General features: G+C 50.7%; 1 protein-coding gene across 6 annotated transcripts; it reads right to left on the reverse strand.

Annotated features, from left to right (window-relative positions):
• Positions 1 to 5383: 5383 nt before the first annotated feature.
• PAQR8 (progestin and adipoQ receptor family member 8) lies at positions 5384 to 17193 on the reverse strand. 6 transcript variants are annotated; one of them, XM_058021123.1, is made up of 2 exons: positions 17111 to 17193; positions 5384 to 7083 (listed from the first exon to the last, which is right to left on the reverse strand). In XM_058021123.1, the coding sequence occupies exon 2, from the start codon at positions 7045 to 7047 to the stop codon at positions 5989 to 5991; it is 1059 nt and encodes a 352-aa protein (XP_057877106.1). In that variant the 5' UTR covers positions 7048 to 7083; positions 17111 to 17193; the 3' UTR covers positions 5384 to 5988. The 6 variants fall into 6 exon arrangements, with proteins under 6 accessions (XP_057877106.1, XP_057877107.1, XP_057877109.1 ...); XM_058021124.1 differs by having other exon boundaries at positions 17150 to 17170; XM_058021126.1 differs by having other exon boundaries at positions 17085 to 17137.
• Positions 17194 to 22719: the final 5526 nt, after the last annotated feature.

Genomic DNA, 22719 nt, shown 5'->3' on the forward strand with positions numbered 1-22719 from the left:
ACCCTCCCAGATAAGGTTGAGGAGTTGAGGATCTGGAGCAATATGACAGAAAGTAATCAGAAAATCAACAAAACACCATGATGGAGAAATCTCTAAAACTGGGATCCCTAAATATGGGAAGTCAGTGTGCTGGGGTGTCTCTGGAGTGTGTGTAGAGAACACCACCAGTGTGGGGATTGGGCTTGACAAGGCAGAGATCTGGGTGCATCTGCAGGGCCATGATCTTGTTGGGATCAGGAAGGTGTGGTGGGATGGCTCCCACGACCCGAGAGTTGCAATGGAGGGATACAGACAAGTCAAAAAGGTGAGGAGAGGGAGCTGCCCTGCAGTGAGACAACAGCTGGAGTGCTGGAATTTTGAGTGGATGATGAGCCAACAGCTTACAGGGGAAGGATTCAAGGGATAACCAGTTTGGGTGATGTTGTACTGGGCCAGTTGCCTCTCTGCAGGCCCTGCTCCTCATGGGGGACTTCAGCCACCCTGGTACCTGCTGGAAGGACAAGTAAAGAGGGAGGGAGCATCTCTCTTAAGAGGAAATGCCAAGAGAATTAGGATTGTTCATCCTGGAGAAGTCTTTGGGGTAACCTAATTGCAGTTTTCCAGTACCTGAAGGGAGCCTACAGGAAAGATGGAGAGGGACTATTTACAAAAACATGTAGTGACAGGACAAAGGGGAATGGCTTCAAAGTGAAGCCAGAGAGTAGATTTAGATTGGGTATTAGGAAGAAATTATTTAGTGTGGGGTTGGTGAGGCCTTGGCACTGGTTGGACAGAGAAGATGTGAACGCTTTATCTGTGGAAACATTCAAGGTCCAGTTGGATGGAGCCCTGAGAAACATGATCTAATGGAAGGTGGCCCTGGCCATGGCAGGGGGCTGGAATGAGATGATCTTTAAGGTCTCTTCCAACCCAAACCCTTCTATGATTCTGTAATTCCCAGCCCAGGAGGTTTCTGGAATGCAGTGCTGGTAACTCCCTCCTCCAAGTGATGGAGGAGCTGACAAGGAGAGGTGCTTTGCTGGACATCAAACTCACCAGCCATGGTTCAGTGAAAATGTGGGGGTCAAAAGCAGAGCTGGCTGGTGGAGTTCAGGATCCTGAAGGAAGGGAGGAAGGCAAACATCAAACACTGGCCTTCAGATTTTGGCCTCTTCAAAGGCCTCTATCCGCTTGGTAGAGTCCCCTGGGATAAGGAGGCCTGGGAGGAGTCATCTCCAAGCTCAAGAACAGTCCATTCCAATGAGCAGGAAGCTGGGAAAAAATGCCAGCAGGCCTGCATGAATAAACAGGGAGCTCCTGGAAAAACTCAAACACAGAAGCAGCAGAGAGAAGGTGAAAGCAAGGACGTGGATAGAAAGGAATACAGAGATTATCTGAGTGTGTGGGGATGAGGAAAGGCAAAGTCCAACTGGAATCTGTTTGGGAATGTCAAACACAACTAGAAGGGTTTCTATAGGGTGACAAAAGGGAGAGTAGGGAAAATGTTGTGGGCACATTGCCCACTAGGATATGGGAGCTGGCTACAGAGAACATGGCCCTTCTTCACCTCAGTCTTTACCAGAGGGATCAGCCTTCAGGAACCCCTGGTCCCTGAGAGCAGGAGGAAAGGCTGGAGCAGGGAACATACTTTGGTGGATGAGGATCAGGTCAGGCAATATTTAAAGGATTTTACAGGTGTATATAAATCCCTGAGGGAGGGTGCAAAGTGGACAGGGTGAGGCTCTGTGCTGGATCCCAGGGCCATGACCAGAGGGCACAGGCACACACTGGAACACAGGAAGTTCCTCTGAACATCAGGAAAACTCTTTTTTACTGTGAGGGTGGCTGAGCACTGGCACAGGTTGTCCTGAGAGGTGATGGAGTTTCCATCCTTGGAGATATTCAAAATCCATCTGGACAAGGACCTGAGCAACCAGCTCTGAGTGGCCCTGATTGAGCTCAGGGTTGGACCAAGTGGCTCCCAGAGATCTTTTCCAAAATCAACCCTTCTGTGACTGTGGATGATGAACTAAAATTTCTCTAATCAGTGTCAGGGCAGTTGTTCTGCACTTCACTTGTGGAAAGGGAATGAAATCCAAAAGGTATCATGAAACCATGGAAGTGCTTTGAGATGCACAGATAAAACCACACCTTATTGTTCATTATTGTAATTAATATCTCTCTAATATATCCTCTCTGTAATTATTATCCCTATTTTTTTCTAATGACTCATAACCTTCTGTAGTTGTGCAGTTGTGCATTTGGGAATTTCACACCACACCAATTGTTTTGCTTTCACAGATTTTTTTTTTTCCATTAAAGTTTTTAAATAAAGATCAGTACAGTACAAAGCTTAAAATATTGTCAATGTTTTCAACAGTACAAAGTCAGCAGGTGGGAGTTGGGAAGGGGATGGTTAATAAGGAGCACTCATATCCTTCCCTGTTTCCCAAAGGAAAAAAATACAAACTCTTTTGTACTTCTGTTTAGTAACAAACAGTGCTTAAAAATAATCTTGTCAGTAAAAGATGTAAATGCAAGGCACATGAGGAACCTGTCCTTGCCTTGTTACACAAATTAGGCATAAATACAAATTGAAGGCACCTGTCTCCATCCTCCCCTCCTGCTCTGCACATGGAGCAAATCCTGTCAGTGGGAATTGGCTGTTAATAGCAACCATGGACCATGGAGCAGACAGCAAAGAGGCTGCCCTTGATCCTCAGGCTCCTTCAGGATTAATCCCCAAAAGAAACAGCACAAGGCACATTGGGATGAATTCTCAGGAGCTGTCCTGGTTTGCAAGATCTGAAGGAACACTACCTCAGTACCAGAGATTCCTGAGGGAGAGGACTGTGACCTCAGGGATCCCTGAGGGATCTCAGGTGTGCTCAACCCTTGGTGGTCAGCTCTTCACCAAGCCTGGCCACTGGTACGTTCTTCCCAGCCATGCCTCCTTAGGAACACCAGGATGGAGGAGACCTGCTCCAAGCAGTGAGCCCAAGGAGAAGCTCCTGGGGGGCTCAGACAAGCTGAGCATTTATCACAGAGGCACTCTGGATTTTTCCAGATCCAGCCCTGGTGACCTCTGGATCACTGGCAAAGCCTCCACAGCCACTTCCCAGCTGAGACTGCAGCATGTGGAGTCTGCCCAGGAAGGCAGCCAGGTGCACAAGGCACAAGAATGAAGGAAAGAAAGAAGCTGGTTGGAGGAAGAGGAGGATGGAGACAGGGATAAAGGAAGCTCCAGTGTTGGTGAGCCCCTTGTGACACAAGGGCGCATCCTCACAGCAGCACAGATCTGTATTGTAGATCCCAGCTCACTCCACCCATCATCGTAACCAGGAGTCAGCTCCAGGTGGGAGTGCAGGGCCACACGGGGATGGGCACGGCTTCACCTGAGGGGAAATGTGGGAGTGTGCAAAACCACCTCCACTGTCACACCGCTGCTCCACTGCCCACTTCTGCTCAGCCAGAGAGGAGAAGATATGATCAGAAGTACCAGATATGATCAGAAGTACCTTGGAAGAGCCATGTGGGCTCCTCTCCCTGTCCCTGAACAAGATTACTGTAGTCACCCTCCTTCAACAAGGGCAGGGCATGTCATCTGCTTTCAAACCCTCAGAGAAGGGGACACCTGGGTGATCCCTTCCTTTGGTACCAGTATAACTCCAGGTAGCAGCAGAGCAGGTTTGCTATTACCAGCCATGCCCAATCCTTCTTAATTTTATCTCAGAAATGAGCTCTGGACCAGCCTGATTTACCTTTGTTTCTGCACAGGAACCCACTGATACCATCCAGCCAATTCCACACCCAGAGCCTTGTTCTGCCTTACCCACCACAAAACCAAGGCAAATTAGCCTGCAAGAAAAAGCTGCTTGCACTGGAAGCCTTTTCTCAAACTGGGAGGAGACCCACAAACAAAGCCAGAGGCCATGGAGGGAGCAGTGCAGCTGAGTGAGCTGAGCAGCCAGCTGCCATGCAAGGAGGAGCTGCTGCTGGCCTCCACTCCAGCCCTTCCCTGCCAGCAGCTGCATTGTCCAAGTGAGTTGGCTCAGAATTAAAACCAGCCGAAAATTACTGACATTTTTTCAGTAGGATTGGTTTCCCAAAGGTCCCTCTCCTGGCACTGGCTCACTCTGTGGTGAGATGAACTTCTGTGCATGGGAAGAGGTTGAACGAGGTGCAAGTGGGACCACCCCTGCTTGGCATCTCCCCTGAGGCAGATTTTCTTCTAGGTCAGCATGGCTGTACCATCTGTACCATCAAAAACACCCTACAAAAATCAAGTAATTAATTTCTAAGCTGAGACCAGGACTGATGAGAAAGGGTAGAGTTGATGACCTCCTGAAGGCTTTCCTATGACTTCTTCTCCTATATTCCAAACTTACTTCCCTCTCCCTTTGTATTTAATTCTCTATAGGGCCATGAGTCCCAAATTAACCTACCAAACACAGGACCAGCAAAGTGCCAATCTCCAGGTCTGTTTTCCACCATCTATTAACAAATCTGTTGTCCAGCCCACCTTGCTCCTCCAGCAGGACAGCACTGTTTCCTTCAGGTTAATCTTAACCCAGCTAGGAGGCTCTGCAGATATAAAATCCCAAGGCAAAGCCTTTCTGGATAACAAATCCCATGCACATGCATGGAATATGAACACACACACACCTCAAGAGCTGAAACACAGATGGAATGCAGAAATCAGTGCTTGTCATCACCAACCATATCCCCAACCCTACACTCTGCCTGCTCAGAACCAGCAATCACAATTCATTTGCCTGCCCTTGGGCTCAATGAGACAAATCTGTGGCTGGGATAGATCCCATGGATTCCTTGGTTTTAGCAAGGATTTAATCCTCCTTGGTGGCTCCATGTTCAGTATTCCCCCAAGGCAAGCACAGAATAGATTCTTCTAGTGGGAGACACAGTAATCCAGCTTTTGTTACCTTGGACAGGAGTGACCCATGGACATTAAGTGACCCTGGCCACTATCTTTGCTACTCCACACAGGAATCACCAAGTCCCAAGGCCAAGCCATCCCAAGGTTGTGCAGGACCCTAATGTTGTCACCCTGCTTTTCCTTTTGCTCTTCCACCTTCATCTAATACTGATAAAAACATGCCAGAGCCACAGCCCCACTCATCACAGAACAGCAACCCTGCAGCTTCAGGGTCAGCTTTCCCATAATGCTGACCAAGGACACAAAGCACCATTAAGAGGGGAATAAAGACTCCTTCACCTTTACACCCTGTTGGCCATGACCACAGTAGTGTTGTTGGAGGAGCAGAGCCTTTCCTGTATCAAACAGATCCCATCCAAGTTAGTCCACATTTCATGGACATTGCTAGAGGTTGGTCAGGCTCCCTAGACAGATGACACCAACCCAGTTTGTCCCAGAGGACAGGATCTCCAAAGATGTTTTCCCAAAGCCATCTAAGTGCCCTGGCATTGACACCCTTGAAAAGGGGAGCTCAGAGAGAACCTGGCTGGAACAGGAAAAGGATTCTAGCAGCCACGGTGCCACATGTGCCCTCACACCGCAATCCTAGAAACACAAACTTCCCAAAACCTTCCTACTGCCTTTGACAGGAACAGTTCTCACACAGATATGGCCAAACACAGAGAGGTCATCACATCCAGCTGTGCTCCTCGTGGTGTTGTGAGCCCTGGCACACCCTTCTGCAGTCCCACAGCCTCCAGGCTGCCCTCCCTGACCTTCAGCAAGGTCTCACCCACAGCTCTACCAGAATGAACAAGGAACCTCTGCCTATTTCAGCATCTTTGGTTCAGTGACTTGTTCTGGCTTAAAACACTCCATGCTCCCCCCGGGATGGCAAAAGGCAATCCCTGCTGTGAAAATGCATCCAGCATGAAGTGTCCAGCCCTCCATCTGAATCCAGGGTCCTGGTTAGTCACAGCGTGTTAGGCAAGTAAGACAGTCATGTCTCTAGTATGTTATGCCCTTTTCCTTGATTTTCTCTGGTGATGTCATGCCTGTCAAATCCGTGACTCTCAGGAGTCCTTTTTAGCCAGGCTGGCCTTGATCCTGCATCGCAGGATGTAAGCTGTGATGGCACTGCAGGCCACCAAGCCAAAGAAAGAGATGCAGGAGAGATAAACGGTGAAAGGCCCGTGTCTCTTCAGGAAAATCTCCTGCCTGTTCTTGTAATCCAAAAGAATGGCCTCCAGCTGTGACAGGGTGCAGATGGCCAGGAAGGTGTGGAAGATCTGGTGGGCATGGCCAACAATATCACAGGAGCCAGGGAAGTATTTCTCAGGGACAGGGCAGGAAAAGAAATAAGCACTGATAAGGAAAAACAGTATCTGGTACGTGTGGTACCAAGCAGCATCCTCCTCACAGCCCCCCAGGTGACACACAACCACCCGGTGAGCCACGGGACTGATATCCAGGATGAAAGCCAGCCCTGCTGGGATCACCTGGCACATCTTCCTCATGATGGGGTAAGGCCGTCGGTACCGGTATTTGGCGTAGCAGCAGCCAGCACAGGACAGCCAGCCACAGAAAGCTGCTGCTGGCAGGAAGAAAAGCCAGAACTTGTCATACCAGGCTTGGTCAGAGCTGTAGTAGAAATGAGCCAGGGCACTGCCATACTGGTAGATGCTGACTCCAACATAGTCCACAAAGTAGAAGGTGTAGTGGTACAGCTCCGACTTGGATTGCAGCAGGTGGGCCAAGAGGCTGCAGGTCAGGTAGGTGACAGAGGAGAGGACAAAGATGAGCAACGGCAAGGACCACGCATCCACAAGCAACTGCTCGGCCTCCACAAACGTCTTGAACCTCAGCAGCACGGCCAAAGCCGCCAGGAGATGAGTCCACACGTTGACCACCTCGTTGTGCTTCTGGAAGAGGCTGAGGAAGTAGTAGCGCCAGTCCTGGCCGGTGGGGCGGTAGCCGCTGTGGATGTAGGGCTCGCGGAAGAGCTGCGGCACCTCGCACTCCTTCACCGTGCATGGCATCTTGGGCAGGCCGTCCTCCAGCAGCCGGGGCAGCCGGCTGAGGTGCTGCCCGCTGAGGGACAGCGTGCTGAGCCGCTCCAGGATGGCTGTCATCCTTCAGCCCCTCTCCAGGGAATGTCTCTTCCTGCCCTGAGGGGATGGGAGAAAGAGGAAATGTTAATGGTGGTGCACCGGGGAGAAGAGCGTGCTGCCATTCCCAGTGGGATTAACCATGGCACCATGGAGACACTGCCCATAGAGCACCTACCAGTGCCTAAAGGGATTCCAGGAAAACTGGAGAGGGACTTGGGACAAGGGCCTGGAAGGACAGGACAAGGGGCAATACCTGCCCACTACCATAGGGTGAGGATAGATGGGATATTGGGAAGGAATTTCTGGTTGTGAGGGTGGTAGAGCCCTGGCACAGGGTACCCAGAGAAGCTGTGGCTGCTCCTGAATCCCTGGAAGTGTCCAAGGATAGGATGGACAGGGCTTGGAGCAAGCTGGGATGGTGGGAGGTGTCCTTGCCCAGGGCAGGATGTTGGGTCAAGATAGTCTTTCAGGTCCCTTCTATCCCAAACCATTCCATGATTCTATGAATAGTCAAGTTTAGGGGTACCAGATATCCTGGGGAGTTAGTGAAGGGTCTGAGGGAGTACCAGATTGTCGGGGTTTCTAGCTGGTCAGAGTGACCCTGAGAAAAGTTAGAAAGTCTCTTTTCCCAGCCCGCTGCTTGAAGAAGGAGTCAGGGCTCTTCATTTCTTGGTCTCAAGGTTGTTTATTGTATCTTAACTATAAAATTCATTTTCCTGGCCTGACAAGGTCCACTCAGCAAGACAGTCAGAGGCACTCTGCCTGCCCCCAGGGTGGTGTTATGTCTTTATACTAAAAACTACGTGTACAATGTTTACAATCACTTTCCAATACCTATCACCTATGTTAGACAGTGAGCTTCTACTCTAAACCAATCCAAAAGTGCCAACATCGCAGCAGAAGATGGAGCCCAAGAAGAAGGAGAAAGGCTGGACATGCCCAGATTCCTTGCCTCCTGAATCCCCATTCTAAAACCCCCAAAATCTACTTTTTCACCTTGTGATAAATTCACTATCATTCTACTTAATTTGTCGTGGCTAGCAGATCTTCATCTAAGGTTGGTAATTTGCTCCACGGGTCATAATCAAAACCAGAGGCATTTTTGGGCTCTGTGCCAGGGTCTCTGAGCCCCCTTGGCTGCTCAGGACAGCCAGAGGGATGTCCTGAGTCCTGACACCAGATTCCCAGGGATATCTGTTCCCTGACCTACTAATTCAGCACAGAGGGGGATGGCAGAGCCCTGTCCCTGCAGGTCAGCCTGCATCAGATGGGCACAGCAATGTCACAAGCCTGCCCTTCCTCCCCACTTCCTCACGCACTCAGCTTGGAGTGTGTTCAGGAGCCACAAGCTGCCAACAAGGGGCTGCAGGAAGCAGTTAGTTGGCAAGGAAGCATCTGATGATTTATGAAGGTGATTTTTCACCCCTTACCCCAGAACAAAATGCTCAGGGACAAAACTGGGATGTAAATCACTCATCTAAGGGATAAACAGCATGTCTGCACATGAGTTGAGAGGGTCCCAAACAAATCATGGCAGTTGCAAAGAAATTCAACCTCCCCTGTCACACAACTTGCCCATGGATTACTGTAGTGAGTATGGCAGAAGGAGAAGTGGAGGAATCCACAGTCCCAAACCTGCAGCCCTCATCCCTCCACAAGTAAGAAGCATCAGGACTGAGAAGGACTGAAGAAATGAGAGGCTTCACATCCAAGCTGGCTGCAGTTTGGGTACAGCATCAGAGCTTTGGCAGCATCCATGGAGCCAATGCTGAGGGACTGCCAGAGAAGTCCCTGGATGCTCAGAGCAGCCAAACCCTGTGCTGGACACTCCTCTGCTGCTCTGTTCCTTGGTAACCTCCAGACTTGCTAAGCTCTGGCTGGCAAGATTCAGATTCAGGGCACAGCAGGATCCTGATATGTGGAGAACAACTCCTGGCATTAAATTAATTCCCAATACCCCCTGTTTCCCAATAACCTAGATACCTCTGTTCCCTGCTGGTGTTTGTGTCATACAAAATAGAGGAGAATTCATCACAAATGCCCATGTTAAACTGAAATTGGTGCTGATGGGGCCCCACCAGACTGTGCAGGGCTGTGGTTACTCCTGTGAAATCAACACACACAGATTTGCATGAGCAGAATCTGTCTCCTAAGCTTATATGCACACAACTGGAGCTGCAGAGGATGAAGGTAGGGAAAAAAAAAAAAAAAGAAACACAAATAAGTATTTTGCCTGACTGTGGAAAACAGCCAATTTTTCTCCCGTTTCAATTTTTCTCCTACTAGCTGTGTCCAGAGGTGAGACACCAACAGTTTGTGTGGGTACCTGGTCTAGAAAAGGTGTCCCTGCCCATGGCAGGGGGCTGGAACTAGAAGAGCTTTAAGATCCCTTCCAACCTAAACCAATCTGTGATTCCATGATGGGAGACCCCTGCTAGGCTGTGATACAGAGGACAGGACAGTGTTAAACACCATGAGAGAGTTTCTGAAAGCAAGGAGGTGGGAACCGGCAGTCTCAGGGTGAGACAGCATGAAGAGCAAAGTCAGAGCAGACTCTCAAGCAGGCAGCAAGTCTCACTTCCTGTAGAAAGCCAAAGCATCTGATAAAAAAATATTTTCATGTTGCTTCTGTATTCTAGCAGAGGGGAGCTGTCATAACTAGGTTTCATTTTCCAGAAAATTCTTTCTGCCCTATACTGCCTAGGCTTTCTCCCTTAGCATCTCTCAAGGCTGGAGGTTTGTTTCTCCGTTTGCCACAGGGGACTTTGTCTGCTGTGTTTGATGGAGCTGCCTTGGCCACAGAAGTCAAAATGGTCCCTGGAAATGCTGTTTTAGTTTCACAGATGTGCAATGCTGAAGATAGCACACTTGCTGGGCAGTTAATGTTGTTCTCACTCATAAAGACTTTTTTTCTCTCCTAAGGGTCTGCAGGGTCCTAATCCATGATGGGACATGCAGTTCATTCAGCAGGTTGTGCATCCCTATGGAGTTACATGCCAAAATCTAGGCAGGCAAGGCAAATGTTGACTTTGGGGCAGTCCTGTGAGGGCAAAGTGTGAACAGGAGGCATCACTCACTCTGCCCTGTTATAATGCACAGCCAGTCTCTTCTGGTTTCTTGTAGCTAGTGGAGTTCATTCATAAATCATGGAATTGTGGAGTGCTTTAGGATGGAAGGGATGTTAAAGATCACCTCATTCCAACCTCTGCCACAGCCAGGGACACCTTCCACTATCCCAGCTTGCTCCAAGCTCCATCCAACCTTGGACACTTCCAGGGATGGAGCAACCACAGCTTCTCTGGGTAACCTGTGCCAGGGCCCCACCACCCTCACAGGGAAGAATTTTTTCCCGCCTGTGGCAGAAGAGTTGGAGCAAAATGATCTTTCCAACCCAGACCATTCTGGGATTCTATGATTCAATGATCATTATGGTGAGGCAGAGGAAGAAAGGACATGCTGAAGTTCCTTACATCTTGGAGAGAACAGAGTAATGCCAGAGTGAATCTCAGCAGAGCAGGAACTGAAAACCTCCAAGAGGGCACAACTGCAAGGACAGGGCAAGAGGCCAAAGACCTGCAGAGATGCTCATCTCCTGTGGAGAAACCTGCTGAAAACTGCACATAAAGAGCAATGGCAACACATGGGAGAGTGGCAATTGAGCCTGGGAATGGGAATGCATGGGAATGCTGTCCATGGCCTGCCTGCTTTGCATGCTGACAAGGGTGTGAGAGACACAGGCAGCTTCTGTCCCAGGCACAGCCTGGCTCCGCCTTGCACCGCTCGTACTCATGCCAGGATTTTGCCAAGGTCTCTCATCCCCAGAGCTCAGTGCATGCAGTGAGCATTGCCCCAGAGAGCCTGGGCACTGCACATCTCCCTGACAGCACAGATTATTCCAGGCAGGCTTTCAGAGCTGGAAAATGCCAGTTTTAAACAGGCTGTGAGGGGCAGAGATTTTCAAAATAATAGTCCGAAATCACAAGAAACACATCTGATACTGGGCTGAACAATGCTAAATCAGAAACCTGGTACCCTGCTTATTTCAAACCTTGTGATATGAGTGAGTGAGAACGAGTTGGCAGCTTCCAGCGATCATGTGATGGGACAAAGTGACGAGCAATTAACGTTAGAAAAGAGAGAGAAAGAGAAAAAAAAAACACAACAAAAAACACCAACCCAGAAACCCAAGGTCAGCACTGGCTGTTTCACTTTCACAGAGCCCCTATTCTTCTCCCTTCACGGGAGCGTAGGAGCAGCTGAAAGCCACATTCATCGGCGGGGTGTCTCGTTGAGATTCCGTCCTCACTCCCATCTCCGGGGGATTCAGTTATTTTGGCTGCTCCCAATTAACAGCAACCAAGTATCGTTTGTTCAGGGAGGGAGCTGCAAGGCGAGAAGGAGGGCGTGGATGATGGCCAGGCTGGATCATGACATCCACAATAAAAACTCCCGGCACAGGAGGAGAACGATCCTGTTCCAATTTTTCTCTCCCTTTTGAAGAGGGTAATTGGAAACCCGAGCTTTTTCCCAGCTCTTTTGCTTTTTGGTCACAGTCTGATGGAAGGGTTTGAATGAGAAAATTTCCTACAGAGTACGGTCAATTTTCCCACCAGTCAGGCCCCCGAGTTCACTGTCTGGGATTGAGGCTGGACCAATGTGATAGATTTGCTTGCAGGCTGGTATTCAGGCACCAGAGTTTTACACAGGCTTCCAAAAAGGCAGTAATTCCTGGTAAACAAAGCAGGGAGGACTGGGGGTACTCAGCTTTGGGGAAGTCTTTGATAATTGCATGGCATTTAAAACAGAAAAAAAAAAAAGAAGTAGTGGTTGTGGACAGCATGAAAATAACAGCAGTGGCCAACAGAGTGGTTTGGAGAGCTGCAGGTGATTAATGCCTGAATTCCTCTCTCCTAAAAGTCCCAGGGGGGACTCCAGGTCATTTTGAAGCTTTCGGGGTTTTATTGTGACCCATTCCTACATGGGTTTACTTTGGTGTCACAGCTCCCAGTGCACCAGGATGGCAGGGAGCAGTCCAGCTCTGGGAGAGGCTGCACCAGGGCTGCACCCAGCTCAGAGGCACCGGATAAGCCCCATCCCAAACCCTGTTGTCTGAAGGCTGGTCCTCCCTGAGCACAAACATCTCCTCCTGTAATTAAACCATTCTGAAGGGCTGGAGAAAACTTTGAAAGACCATCCTGGGAGCACAGGGCCAGCTCCTCCATCCTATTCTTGCCACGTGTTTTGGAAAGGCCCCTCCAGAGCTGAGAAAATAAGAGAACTCAAGAAGCAGTTCCTGTGCAGTCTTAGTATTACCTGCTTCCTTCTCCTGCCACAGATTTAGGTGCCAACATTGCTCCAGACTGCAGCAGGAACACTCAGAGCTTAGATTCCTTCTGTGGGGAGTTGCTGGGATTTATATGAGATTTACAACCAGCACAGGTTCCCTAAAGGAGCTGTGGCTGCTCCTGGATCTCTGGGAAGGGTCCAAGGCCAGGCTGGACAGGGCTTGGAGCAAAGTGGGATACGGGAAGGTGTCCCTGCCCATGGCAGGGGGGTTGAACTGGGTAAGCCTTAATGTCCCTCCCAACCCAAACCACTCTGTTGATTCCATGAATGGATGGTTTGTGCCAGGGACCAGCCCTGCCAGGGCAGGCAGCAGGATGTGAAGAACTTATCTACTCTCCAGCATCAAGGAAGTGGAAATCCCCACAACCAGAGAGGGGCCAGGTGCTTGGGGTTTTTCTAAACTGGGCTTACACTTCCCCATGTAGGAAATGGAGATATCAGTCCTCATCTGCCTGATGGAATGAGATATCATGCTCCTAATGCACTGGGCAGTGCTGGGACTACTTAACAGTGAATTGCACAGAAGATTTTATTTCCCTCAAGGCACTTAGGTACCCTGTTAGATCTACATCAGCCCAGTTACTCCTCCAACAGGGACCTGCACAGGTTAGCATGCTCTGGAAGGTAAAAGGTGATGCCATGTGATTTACTGAAGGGCACGACTTAAAACAACCTGATCTCTTCAGAAAAAAAGGTCAAAATAATCTCATGATGAATTTCAAATAAAAGAAGACAGCTCAAATTCTCCCCTTTACACACACACACAGTGTGCAGCCCAAGCAGGGCTTGTCCAAGCTTGTGTCCCTCAGGAAACGAGTGTCCCGTGATGCTGGGAGATGAGCCATGAAAGCCAGTGGGAGGTGGCAGGATCCCCACGGAAGCCACAGCAGTGTCAGCTCCCCTGCAATTCCTGGCCTGGCAGCCAGCTGGGCCAGCAGCCAGCTCAGCCCTGCTGGGCACCAAGTGCCTCTTGACATGGGCTGAGCATTGCCTGAGCTTTGGGATGGGGCCAGGGGATGAGAGCAGTGGAGCCAGCACAGGGAACGCTGTGCTCAGAGGGCACAGAGCAAAAACAAAGCTGCTGGCAAGTGCATCCCAGCAAGGGGGGCACCCCTGAGGCCCTGTGGTGTTTGGGGGAGCAAAGCAGGAGAATGGAACCCCAGAACCCCAAAGATAGGAAACCAAAGGCTGGATGAGGCTGATGGCTTTGCTGTGAGAATCCAAGCCTCACGTGCAAGGAGGGGGTTGATTTTCACAACATCAGGTTCTCAGAGGTCAGCTGAGCTGGCTTGGCCATTCCTGTGCTGCTGCACCCCTCAAATGGGGGGGGGGGGCACACACAAACTGTCAGCCAGGAACAACTCCTGCACTCTGCTATCTCCCAAACCACGTCAGGGAATGGCACAGTTCTGGTTTGCTGTGATAGCACAGCTGCAGTTTCCTCATGCCTAACCCAGGTTAGAGCTTGGTGATGCTGCTGATAACACAGTCAATAATTCCTGAAAAGAAAAAATAATTCTTCTGGCTGAGCATTCCCTCCTCTGGCAAATCCACTCTCTCTGTATCAAAATTTGCTCAAGAGTGAGGTAATATTCTGCAGCTTTTCTCCCTGATCTCACTAATCCTTTGCTGTTTGTGCTTTCCTGATCCCTTCACCACTTTCTTTTCCCACACACAACCAAGAGAGCACCCGATGCTTTGGGGCTGAATTTCAGGTGAAATCCCTGGATGAGTACACCAGGAATCAAACCAGACTGGGACACAGTCCCAAACTGTAACCATCAGGTTGCTGAAGTGTCAACACACCCCTGGGCATGGTTTTGGTCCGGCCAGCCCCACCAGTCCCTGCCTGCTGTATTCAGCCATGCAGGGATCACTGATGGGCTGAGACTGACCCTTTCCAGAAACTGGAATTGTGCCAGGAAAGTGCCTGGGGGTTTTCCTCCTGCACTGACTGAAAAAGGAGCCTGGATTTGTCACAGTGGCATCCCACTTTCACCTCCTAAGCTTCCTTTAGCAGTAATTTTCCTTCAGTGCAGATCTAGAACTGGGAACTCCTGCTAGCACAGGGAAACCTCGACAAAGCATCCAATCCCTCCCTGCTCAGATCCATCTGCTGATGGGACAACCCTGGAACCATCTGCCTGTGGCCAGAGCGACCAAACCAAACTGGCCATGTGCTGTTTGTGGGTTCAAATCATCCCCAAAAAACCTCAGGGCTGAGGCTGCTCAGCTTTGCTGTCATCCACAAAAGCCTCTTGCTTTTGATTTTTTTTAAGACTGCAGATTTTAGAGCTTTGGTCACTTGAAAAAAATGTACATAAATCATGCAGAGCCCTGCGGCTGCTGCGGGCAGAGAGGAAGCACTGCCAGGGAGAGACTGCAGCCCTGTGCCAACCACCTGGAGCTGGGAGCTCTCTTCTCCCCTGAAATAAAAGTCTTTGTCCCCATCCTGGACCTCGTCCCATTTAACCCTGTGGGCTCTCCCAGCCAGATTCTGGGTTTGCAGTGACAGAAGTGATGCCCTTCCCAGAGTCTACAAAGCTCCAAGGAAGGGGCAGATGGCAGATTCCCTCCACAAAAGGATGCAGGCTGTGCTGCATTCACTTGCTTAGAACCTACCCAATCCCAAAGATTTGGAGGGTGGGAAGGAGATGGGAGCAATCTGCCCCTTACTACCTGGAAGTGGACAGGGCGTGGAGGAACCTGGTCTAGTAGAAGGTGTCCCTGTCCATGGCAGGCAGCTGGAACTGGACCATCTTTAATGTCCCTTCCAATCCAAACCATTCCATGATGCTGTGAAGGATGAAGCTTATAATTTATGGCATCTGCACAGCTGCAGCCTCCAGCAGCCTCCCTGGGCATTTATTCTTCTGAAATTTACTAATGATTAATTGTTTATGCACTTTGAGGGCCACTGGTCTGACCCCATGAGCAAGGGGTACCCTGTAAACTGACAGATAAAAGATTAAGCTGGTGCCTGACTCAAGATGTGCAAGTAGCTGCAAGCTCATGCATGTGACCTGGTGGTGGCACGTCCCTGGTGGCCATCCCTCCCTGCCATCCCTCCCTGCCATCCCTCCCTGCCATCCCTCCCTGCATCCACAGGGACACAGCCCTTGGCTCAGCCACAGGCTGCGGCTGCAGCTTCAGCGTAAACAAATAAAAACAATTAATATCCAGGAAACAGAAAATCCTGCAGGGTGCAGGGCTGTTAACCCACACCTTCCCCAGCTGCGTGGGAGGGAATGTGTAACTGTGTGGTTTGGCCTGATGAGTCCTGAGTGGGTTTCTAGGAACTGTTTGCAGCACATATCACCACAGCACCCCAAGGCTGGGGCACAGTCTGCTGCTAGAATTCAGAATTCATGGCTGCCTGTCCCCTGGCAGAGGGCAAAATCAGACTTCAGACCTGCTGGATTCATCCTTTTTCATGACCTTTCTGTAACTTTGCTTTTTTTCAATGACTGTTGCCAGAGAAGCATTACACTCCTCATCCTAATCTGCAGCAAGCCATCCTAGAATCTCAAAACATTGTGGGTTGGAAAGGACCTTAAAGCTCATCTCATTCCAACCCCCCTGCCACAGGCAGGCCACCTTTCACTAGACTAGGTAGCTCCAAGCCTCATCCCACTCAAAAATCCTCCAACTAGCAATATTTAAATAATTTCCCAGCTCTGAAGCTACAATCCCACAACTGCACCTCCCCATCCCAGCAAAAACCTGCGTGCCCTTGTGTCACCTTGGCACAGCTACTGGGATGCTCCATACCCAACCCTGCTCATGCCAGGGAGGAACTGGTTTGGCACCAAACAAACAATTGTTAAATGTTTACTTGAAGTTATATATCTCTATATTTGTGTTCAAGAAAACCAGAGCACTTTAACACTGTCCACAATATTTTCCTCCCTGCCCCTAGGAAAAAAAAAAAAAAAGAAAAAAGAAAAAAAAAAAGTGAGATGCTTGTGGAGTTTTCAGCCAGGAAAACATCCAGATGAGATATGAGATACAGGGGGGACATGACCCCGAAGTGTTCTGGAGAAGATCAGCAGGGAACAATCCCTCGGTGACCCTTTGGAGACGCGCCCCAGCTCGTGTCCGCGCAAGGAGCGGGCGGCAGCTCCAAGGCAAACACCGGGAGCTGGTTCTTCTCCCAGCTCACGGCTGAGCTATGCATCTCCTTCCCGTGGCCTCCAGAGCTCCCCGGGTGTCAAAGTCGTTAAAGGAAAATCCGCCCACAGCCATTTCAAACAAACACGCAGGAAAACCACTGCCCACCTCTCTCCTTCAGGAAGCCCTTGAGATGCCGGTAGCGGGGGAATTTAAGGCAAAACCCGCGTCTCCCTGCTCATCCCTGCCCTCCTTAAGCTCTTCCCCAGCACTCACCTGAACCAACCCTGGCTGGATGAACCACAACTGTGCGTGGCACAGAGGGAAGATCCCGCATCCCCCCGCATCCCAGGGGTGTCTGCAAGCACCAGGCACCGCCCATCGCCCACCCCCGCACCCATCCCGCATCCCGCTTCTCCCGCAGGGAACGATGCTCCCGGCGCCGCGGGGATGCAGGAGCGCACCGGGAACTCCCCGGGGACCCTCGGGTATCCCGGCGGAAAAGGAGGGGAGCGCAGGGAGGGGATCGCCCGCAGTGTCCCCTCTCAGTGCCCGCACTCAGTGCCTGCTCTCCATCTCCCGCACTCCATGTCCACACTCACCCCCTGCACTCAGTGGCCGCACTCACCCCCTGCTCTCAGTGCGGGCTGTCCCGTCCCGCACTCACCGCTCTCAGTGCCCGCTCTCAGTGCCCGCTCTCAGTGCCCGCTCTCAGTGCTCGCTCTCGGCGTCCCCTCGGTGTCCGCTGTCCCCTCCCCTGTCCCGCTGCCGCCGCCGAGTCCCGGCGCTGCCGCCTCCGGGAGCCCCCGCGGCCGCCCCGCGCATGCGCGCCCCGCCCCGCCCCGGGGTGGCCCCGCGGGCCGAGCCCAGCCCAGCCCGGCCCGGCCCAGGCCGGACAAAGCGGGGCTCAACCCCGCGGCACCACCCTGGTCCCGTCACCCCAGGGGTAGGTGCAGGACAGAGCTCAGTGACACATCCGTGAGAGGGGTGCAAAGTCACAGAATCACAGAGTCGTTCGTCCGAGGTCATCGAGTCCAACCTGTGACCGAGCGCAGAGCTGAGTGCTCCGTCCTGCTTTTCCTTGGCACCTCCAGGGATGGAGATTCCAGCGCCTCCTGGGCAGCCCTTCCAATGCCTGACCACCCCTTCCATGAAGAAGTTCTGCCTCATGTCCAGCCAGAACCTCCTCTGGCCGCAGCTTGAGGTTCTGTCCCTTGTCCTGTCCCTGTTCCTTGGAAGCAGAGCCCACCCTCCCCTGGCTGTCCTCTCTTGTCAGACACTTGTGCAGAGCCACAAGGTCTCCCCTGAGCCTCCTTTTCTCCAGGCTGAGCCCTCCAGCTCCCTCAGATGCTCCTTACAGGATTTACAAGTCACTGCAAGGTGGTTTGGGATGGGAAGGGACCTTTGGAGGTCACCTGGTTCAGCCCCAGAGATCGCCCTCAAAGATGGAGATTCTACATTTAAAGTAAAAATCACAGGACCACGGGCTATGGGCACTCACTGAAGCACAGGAGATTCCTCTGAACACCAGGAAACACTTTTTCACTGTGAGGCCAAGAACTGGCACAGGTTGCCCAGCAAGAGGTACCTCCATCCTTTGAGATATTTAAAATCCATCTGGACATGGACCTGGGCAACCTGGTCTGTGTGGCCCTAAATGAACAAGGGGGCTGGACAAGATGACTTCCATGGAGTGGGGGGGAACCCCTGATTTCAGTGCTGTGGACATGCAAGTGTGGAGGAGCAGATGATTTTCCACAAGATTTCCAAGCTAAAGGCAGTATGGCCCAAGCCAGCTGCCAGCACCAAAATCTTTGGGCTCCAAAACCCAGGCATTTTCACCCAAATGGCCTTTCAGGAGCAGCTCAGGGCTCCTGAGCAATGCCTGGGAAATGTGTGGGAGAAGCTGATGGATCCTGGATGGAGCTGTGCCAAAGGCACAGTGGTGGGTTCAGCTGTAGGGTCACCGTGACCCCAGGAGCAGGTTAATTTATGAGTTACAGAGTTTGCCCTCTGCAGGCTCTGCCTCAGCTGGTTCATGCACGTTCTGCTGCTCCAGCCTGTCAGAACCGCTGGTTTCTGATGGGTTTATGAGGAAAACAGAAGGACTGCTTGTTCTGCAGGGAGAGCATCCACAGAGAGGCAGCCCAGGAATGTGACTTTGTGGCTCTGATAAGATCTCTGCAGCCTGGGTGAAGGTTCAGCACATCCCAGCACAAATCTCACACCACATGGGAGAGCCAATGACCCCAAAATGAGGAGGGAAAACATCCAGGGTGAAGAAGGTGGGAAGGAACCTCAATTTCTCCCTGTCATTCCATTCAGGGATGTGAATGAGATGCAACTGGCAGCTACCAACCTCCCCTGTGACATCTTGCACTCGTTTTATGTCTCTCTAAGACATCTCCTGAAAGACCCATAATACTTCACCATCCTCCTCCTCCATTCCTGAAACTGGGAGGGGATTCTGCCCCTCTGCTTCATTCTGGTGAGACCCCACCTGCAGAGCTGCCTCCAGATCTGGGAACCCCAACATCAGGAGGATGTGGAGCTCCTGGAGAGAGACCAAAGGAGGCCATGGAGATGCTCCAAGGGCTGGAGCCCCTCTGCTCTGGAGCCAGGCTGGGAGAGCTGGGGGTGCTCACTTGGAGAAGGATCCAGGGAGAGCTCAGAGCCCCTTCCAGAGCCTAAAGGGGCTCCAGGAGAGCTGGAGAGGGACTGGGGACAAGGCATGGAGGGACAGGACAAGGGGCAATGTAGGAGGTGGGACACAAAATACAACCCAGGCAGATGGGGATGGTGGGGTGTGACATCCCTGCTGCAACACAGGCACTGCAATGCTGCCAGGCCACCTGCACCACTGTTTTACCCCAGTGAAAGGTTTTTACCTCATTTACCCTCAAGGGATGCCCCAGGGCAGACATGGGAAGGACAAAGGGCAGCTCTGTGTGGGATAACTGCTCTCCTGGAGGGTGCTGACAGCCTGTTCTGCACCCCAAGCCTGGTGGATGCTGACAGCCTGTTCTGCACCCCAAGCCTGGTGGGGGCTGCACAGCGAGAGCTCTTTGATCCCTGGCTCTCGGGTGAGTGGTACCAAGCCATGCTCTGTAGTTCATCTCAAACTTACCCTGCTGTGCTCAAACTCACCCTGCTGTTACTCCCTAGCATTGACATTTTAAACCCTGAAATGAATCACCCAGCTCCCTCCAAGTCAAAGCCCAGGTGTGGTTGTGTTTGCCCAGGAGATTAGTCCCAGAGTCAGGACTGGGTTGTACCAGGCTGAGCTCTCCCTACCCTCTACAGTCATCTGATGATTCAAACACACTTTGTACCCTCAAACACGTCCTGAATGCCTTAATTCCCCACCCAAATGTGCATCATAGAATGGTTTGGATTGGAAGGGACCTTGGAAGGGACCTGCAAAATGTTGTCCTGTTATTTTTAGCTGTTTAGAGTTATAACTCAAAAAAAGGATTTTCTTTTGTGGATCAGGGTCTCCCTCCACCAAGAAGCCTCCACACACACCATGTCCACACTGTGCTGCTGAGGACCAATGTAGCAGCTTTGCACCAAAGATAATCCAGGAAGTAGGAGTTACCTTTTCCTGTAATAAAAAATAATGACTTGTTGTTATTGTAGTGGGGTAAAAGAGAAAATTGTTTGCCCTGTCTGTGCCCATATGGAACTCCTTCCCATGGGGCAAGAATTGATGCTCATCATACATTTGGCAAGTTTTACATAAAAATTCTGCAGATGCAGAATTAGAACACTAAGAAGACATTGGAACACTAAGGTTTTCTTTAACTAATAATTCAGGGGGGAAAAAAAATCCATAAAAGCCTTGGGTTACCAAGGCTAACTTGGGTTCACCCTCTGCAGCCAGAATGAAGCACTTGATACAGTTAATTTGGGCACCATCAGCTGTTCCCCACGTGCTGCACAAGGATTGTGTAGCGATTTGGGGTCGGGACTTTCCTGCCTCCTCGTGGTTTGCCCGCAGCAGTGACATTGTGACAGTCTGATGGGGGTTACTAATGTGCCTTACACGGAGTGCTGCAACTTCCCAGCTCCCCATGAGGGCGGGGAATGGATCCAGAGCAGCACTGCAGAAAAGGATTTGGGGGTGCTGGCAGGTGAGAGCTGGACCTGACCCATCCCTGAAACCCCCTATGCTCTGGGGCAGCAGGGGAGGGGGGATTCTGCCTCTCTGTCCCACTCAGGTGAGCTGCAGAGCTGCCTCCAGATCCGGGACTCCCAACAGCAGAAGGATGTGGAGCTGCTGGAGAGACCAGAGGAGGCCACAGAGATGCTCCAAGGGCTGGAGCCCCTCTGCTCTGGAGCCAGGCTGGGAGAGCTGGGGGTGCTCACCTGGAGAGGAGAAGGATCCAGGGAGAGCTCAGAGCCCCTTCCAGGGCCTAAAGGGGCTCCAGGAGAGCTGGAGAGGGACTTGGGATAAGGGATGGAGTGACAGACAAGGGGGAATGGGTGAAAAAGGGCAGGGTTAGATTAGATACTTGGAAAAAATTCCTTATAATTAGGGTGATGTACACTTTTCTGGAAGTGGACAGGACTTGGAGCAGCCTGGGATAGTGGAAGGTGTCCCTGCCCATGGCAGAGGGTGGAACTGAATGTTCTTTTAGGTCCCTTCCAGCCCACACAGTTCTGTGATTCTGTGATTCTAAAGCTGGACATCACTTGCTGATGTGACCAGTGGATCCTGCCCCAGGGCTGAAAGCAGCTCCCAGAGATCCTGAGGAAGAGGCAGAGATGTTTTGCATACAAATGGATGATTTCCAGGCTCGAGGGTGGAGAAAATGAGAGAATAGAAAAAAAAAAAAAAAAAAAAAGGAACCAGCTGTCACTGTCTTTAGTAACAGCCAGAAGTCATGAGAGCAGATGAGGAGACCAAAATAGCAACATCAAAACCTCAGCTCTGTGTCTGAGCCCTTTGGATTTCCCTGCAAGTGTGGTTGGGTTGCTCCATTCCAGAGCTTTGTTGTTGATTCAGCCACTCCTCTGGTTTCATTTGGAATTCAGTTTTCCTTCTGCCCTCAGGCAGGGCCTGTGTGGGTTTGTTTTGGTTTTCTATTAATTGCTGAATTTTCCTCCTGCACAGCAGGAAAACAGGATGAATCCCTGTGGGATCTGGAGTAGCCGTGCATCTCAGGAGCAGGACCACAACAAGATTTTATGTTCCCATCACTGTGCTAGGGCCATGCTAGAGGCATCTGGGAGGAAAAACAAATCCATATGCTCTGGGCTGCTACTCTGGGAAGAAAGGAGGTGGTTACAGCCCATCCAAACACACTGAAGGTCAGACCTTTAACTCCTTACCCACTTTCCTGTGCTCTCCTGGTGAGATACCAGCAGCTGCCTGTGTCTTTCAGTAAAGAAATTCCATTTATACCCCTGACAGTAGTTTTCCATGTTATTCTTCTCCACAATTAGGAAAAAACCCACAAGAGCTAGAACTGTTTAAAGATTTACCAGAGTGTATGGGAATAGCAAATACTTCAAGAAAATGATGTCAGAAATGCCTGAGCTGGGTGAAGATGCAGTGGGGTGAAATTCTCCAGCCTATGTTAGGGAAAAGGTCAGGAGGGAGGATTAAAAAGGGTTTCTTCAGCATTAAATTATTTGTGGTGAGAGTCAGGACAACACTCCACTTGTGAGAGTGAATTCACTCCCTGGTTAGAGTTCAGCTCCTGCAGCTTCAGGAGAGCCCAGTAAATAGAAATCCCTTTAATCCCCTGGAAAACGTAGAATTTGCCCTGATAAAAACTTCTCATAGGTGGTCTCACTTGACCACATAATTTCCATTCTAAAAAGTGACCCTTTTGCTATTCCAAACATTGCATTCCATTTTATTATCCTTCTTTTTTATTACAAATAGATTTGACACCTCCACTCCACTCTGTTGCTTGATGATCAGGTGACACCCCATCGAATTTGGGATCCTCTCCACCCATTTTCTGGAGCTGTGAATGACCCACAGGCCTCTCCCCCGCCCTTCATGGGTGAGGCAAGGCTACTCAGCAGCCAGGAAAGTGAATAGATGGCAACTTCATAATGGCACTGTGGCTTGAAAATTGACATTTAGATGAACTAAGAGGAAAAAAAAATCCAACAAGTAAAACCAACCAACTAACCAACCAAACAAAAAAAAAAACCCAAAAAAAGGAAACAACAAAAACAACAGCAACAACAACAAAACCCCACAACATCCCAGAATCTCAG

This window comes from Melospiza georgiana, chromosome 3, assembly GCF_028018845.1.
Source record: "Melospiza georgiana isolate bMelGeo1 chromosome 3, bMelGeo1.pri, whole genome shotgun sequence".
NCBI classification, from domain to species: domain Eukaryota; kingdom Metazoa; phylum Chordata; class Aves; order Passeriformes; family Passerellidae; genus Melospiza; species Melospiza georgiana.

What these genes read in the sequence shown, in the direction of transcription:
- PAQR8 (XM_058021123.1), bottom strand. Translation starts at nt 7,047, where the DNA reads ATGACAGCCATCCTGGAGCGGCTCAGCACGCTGTCCCTCAGCGGGCAG.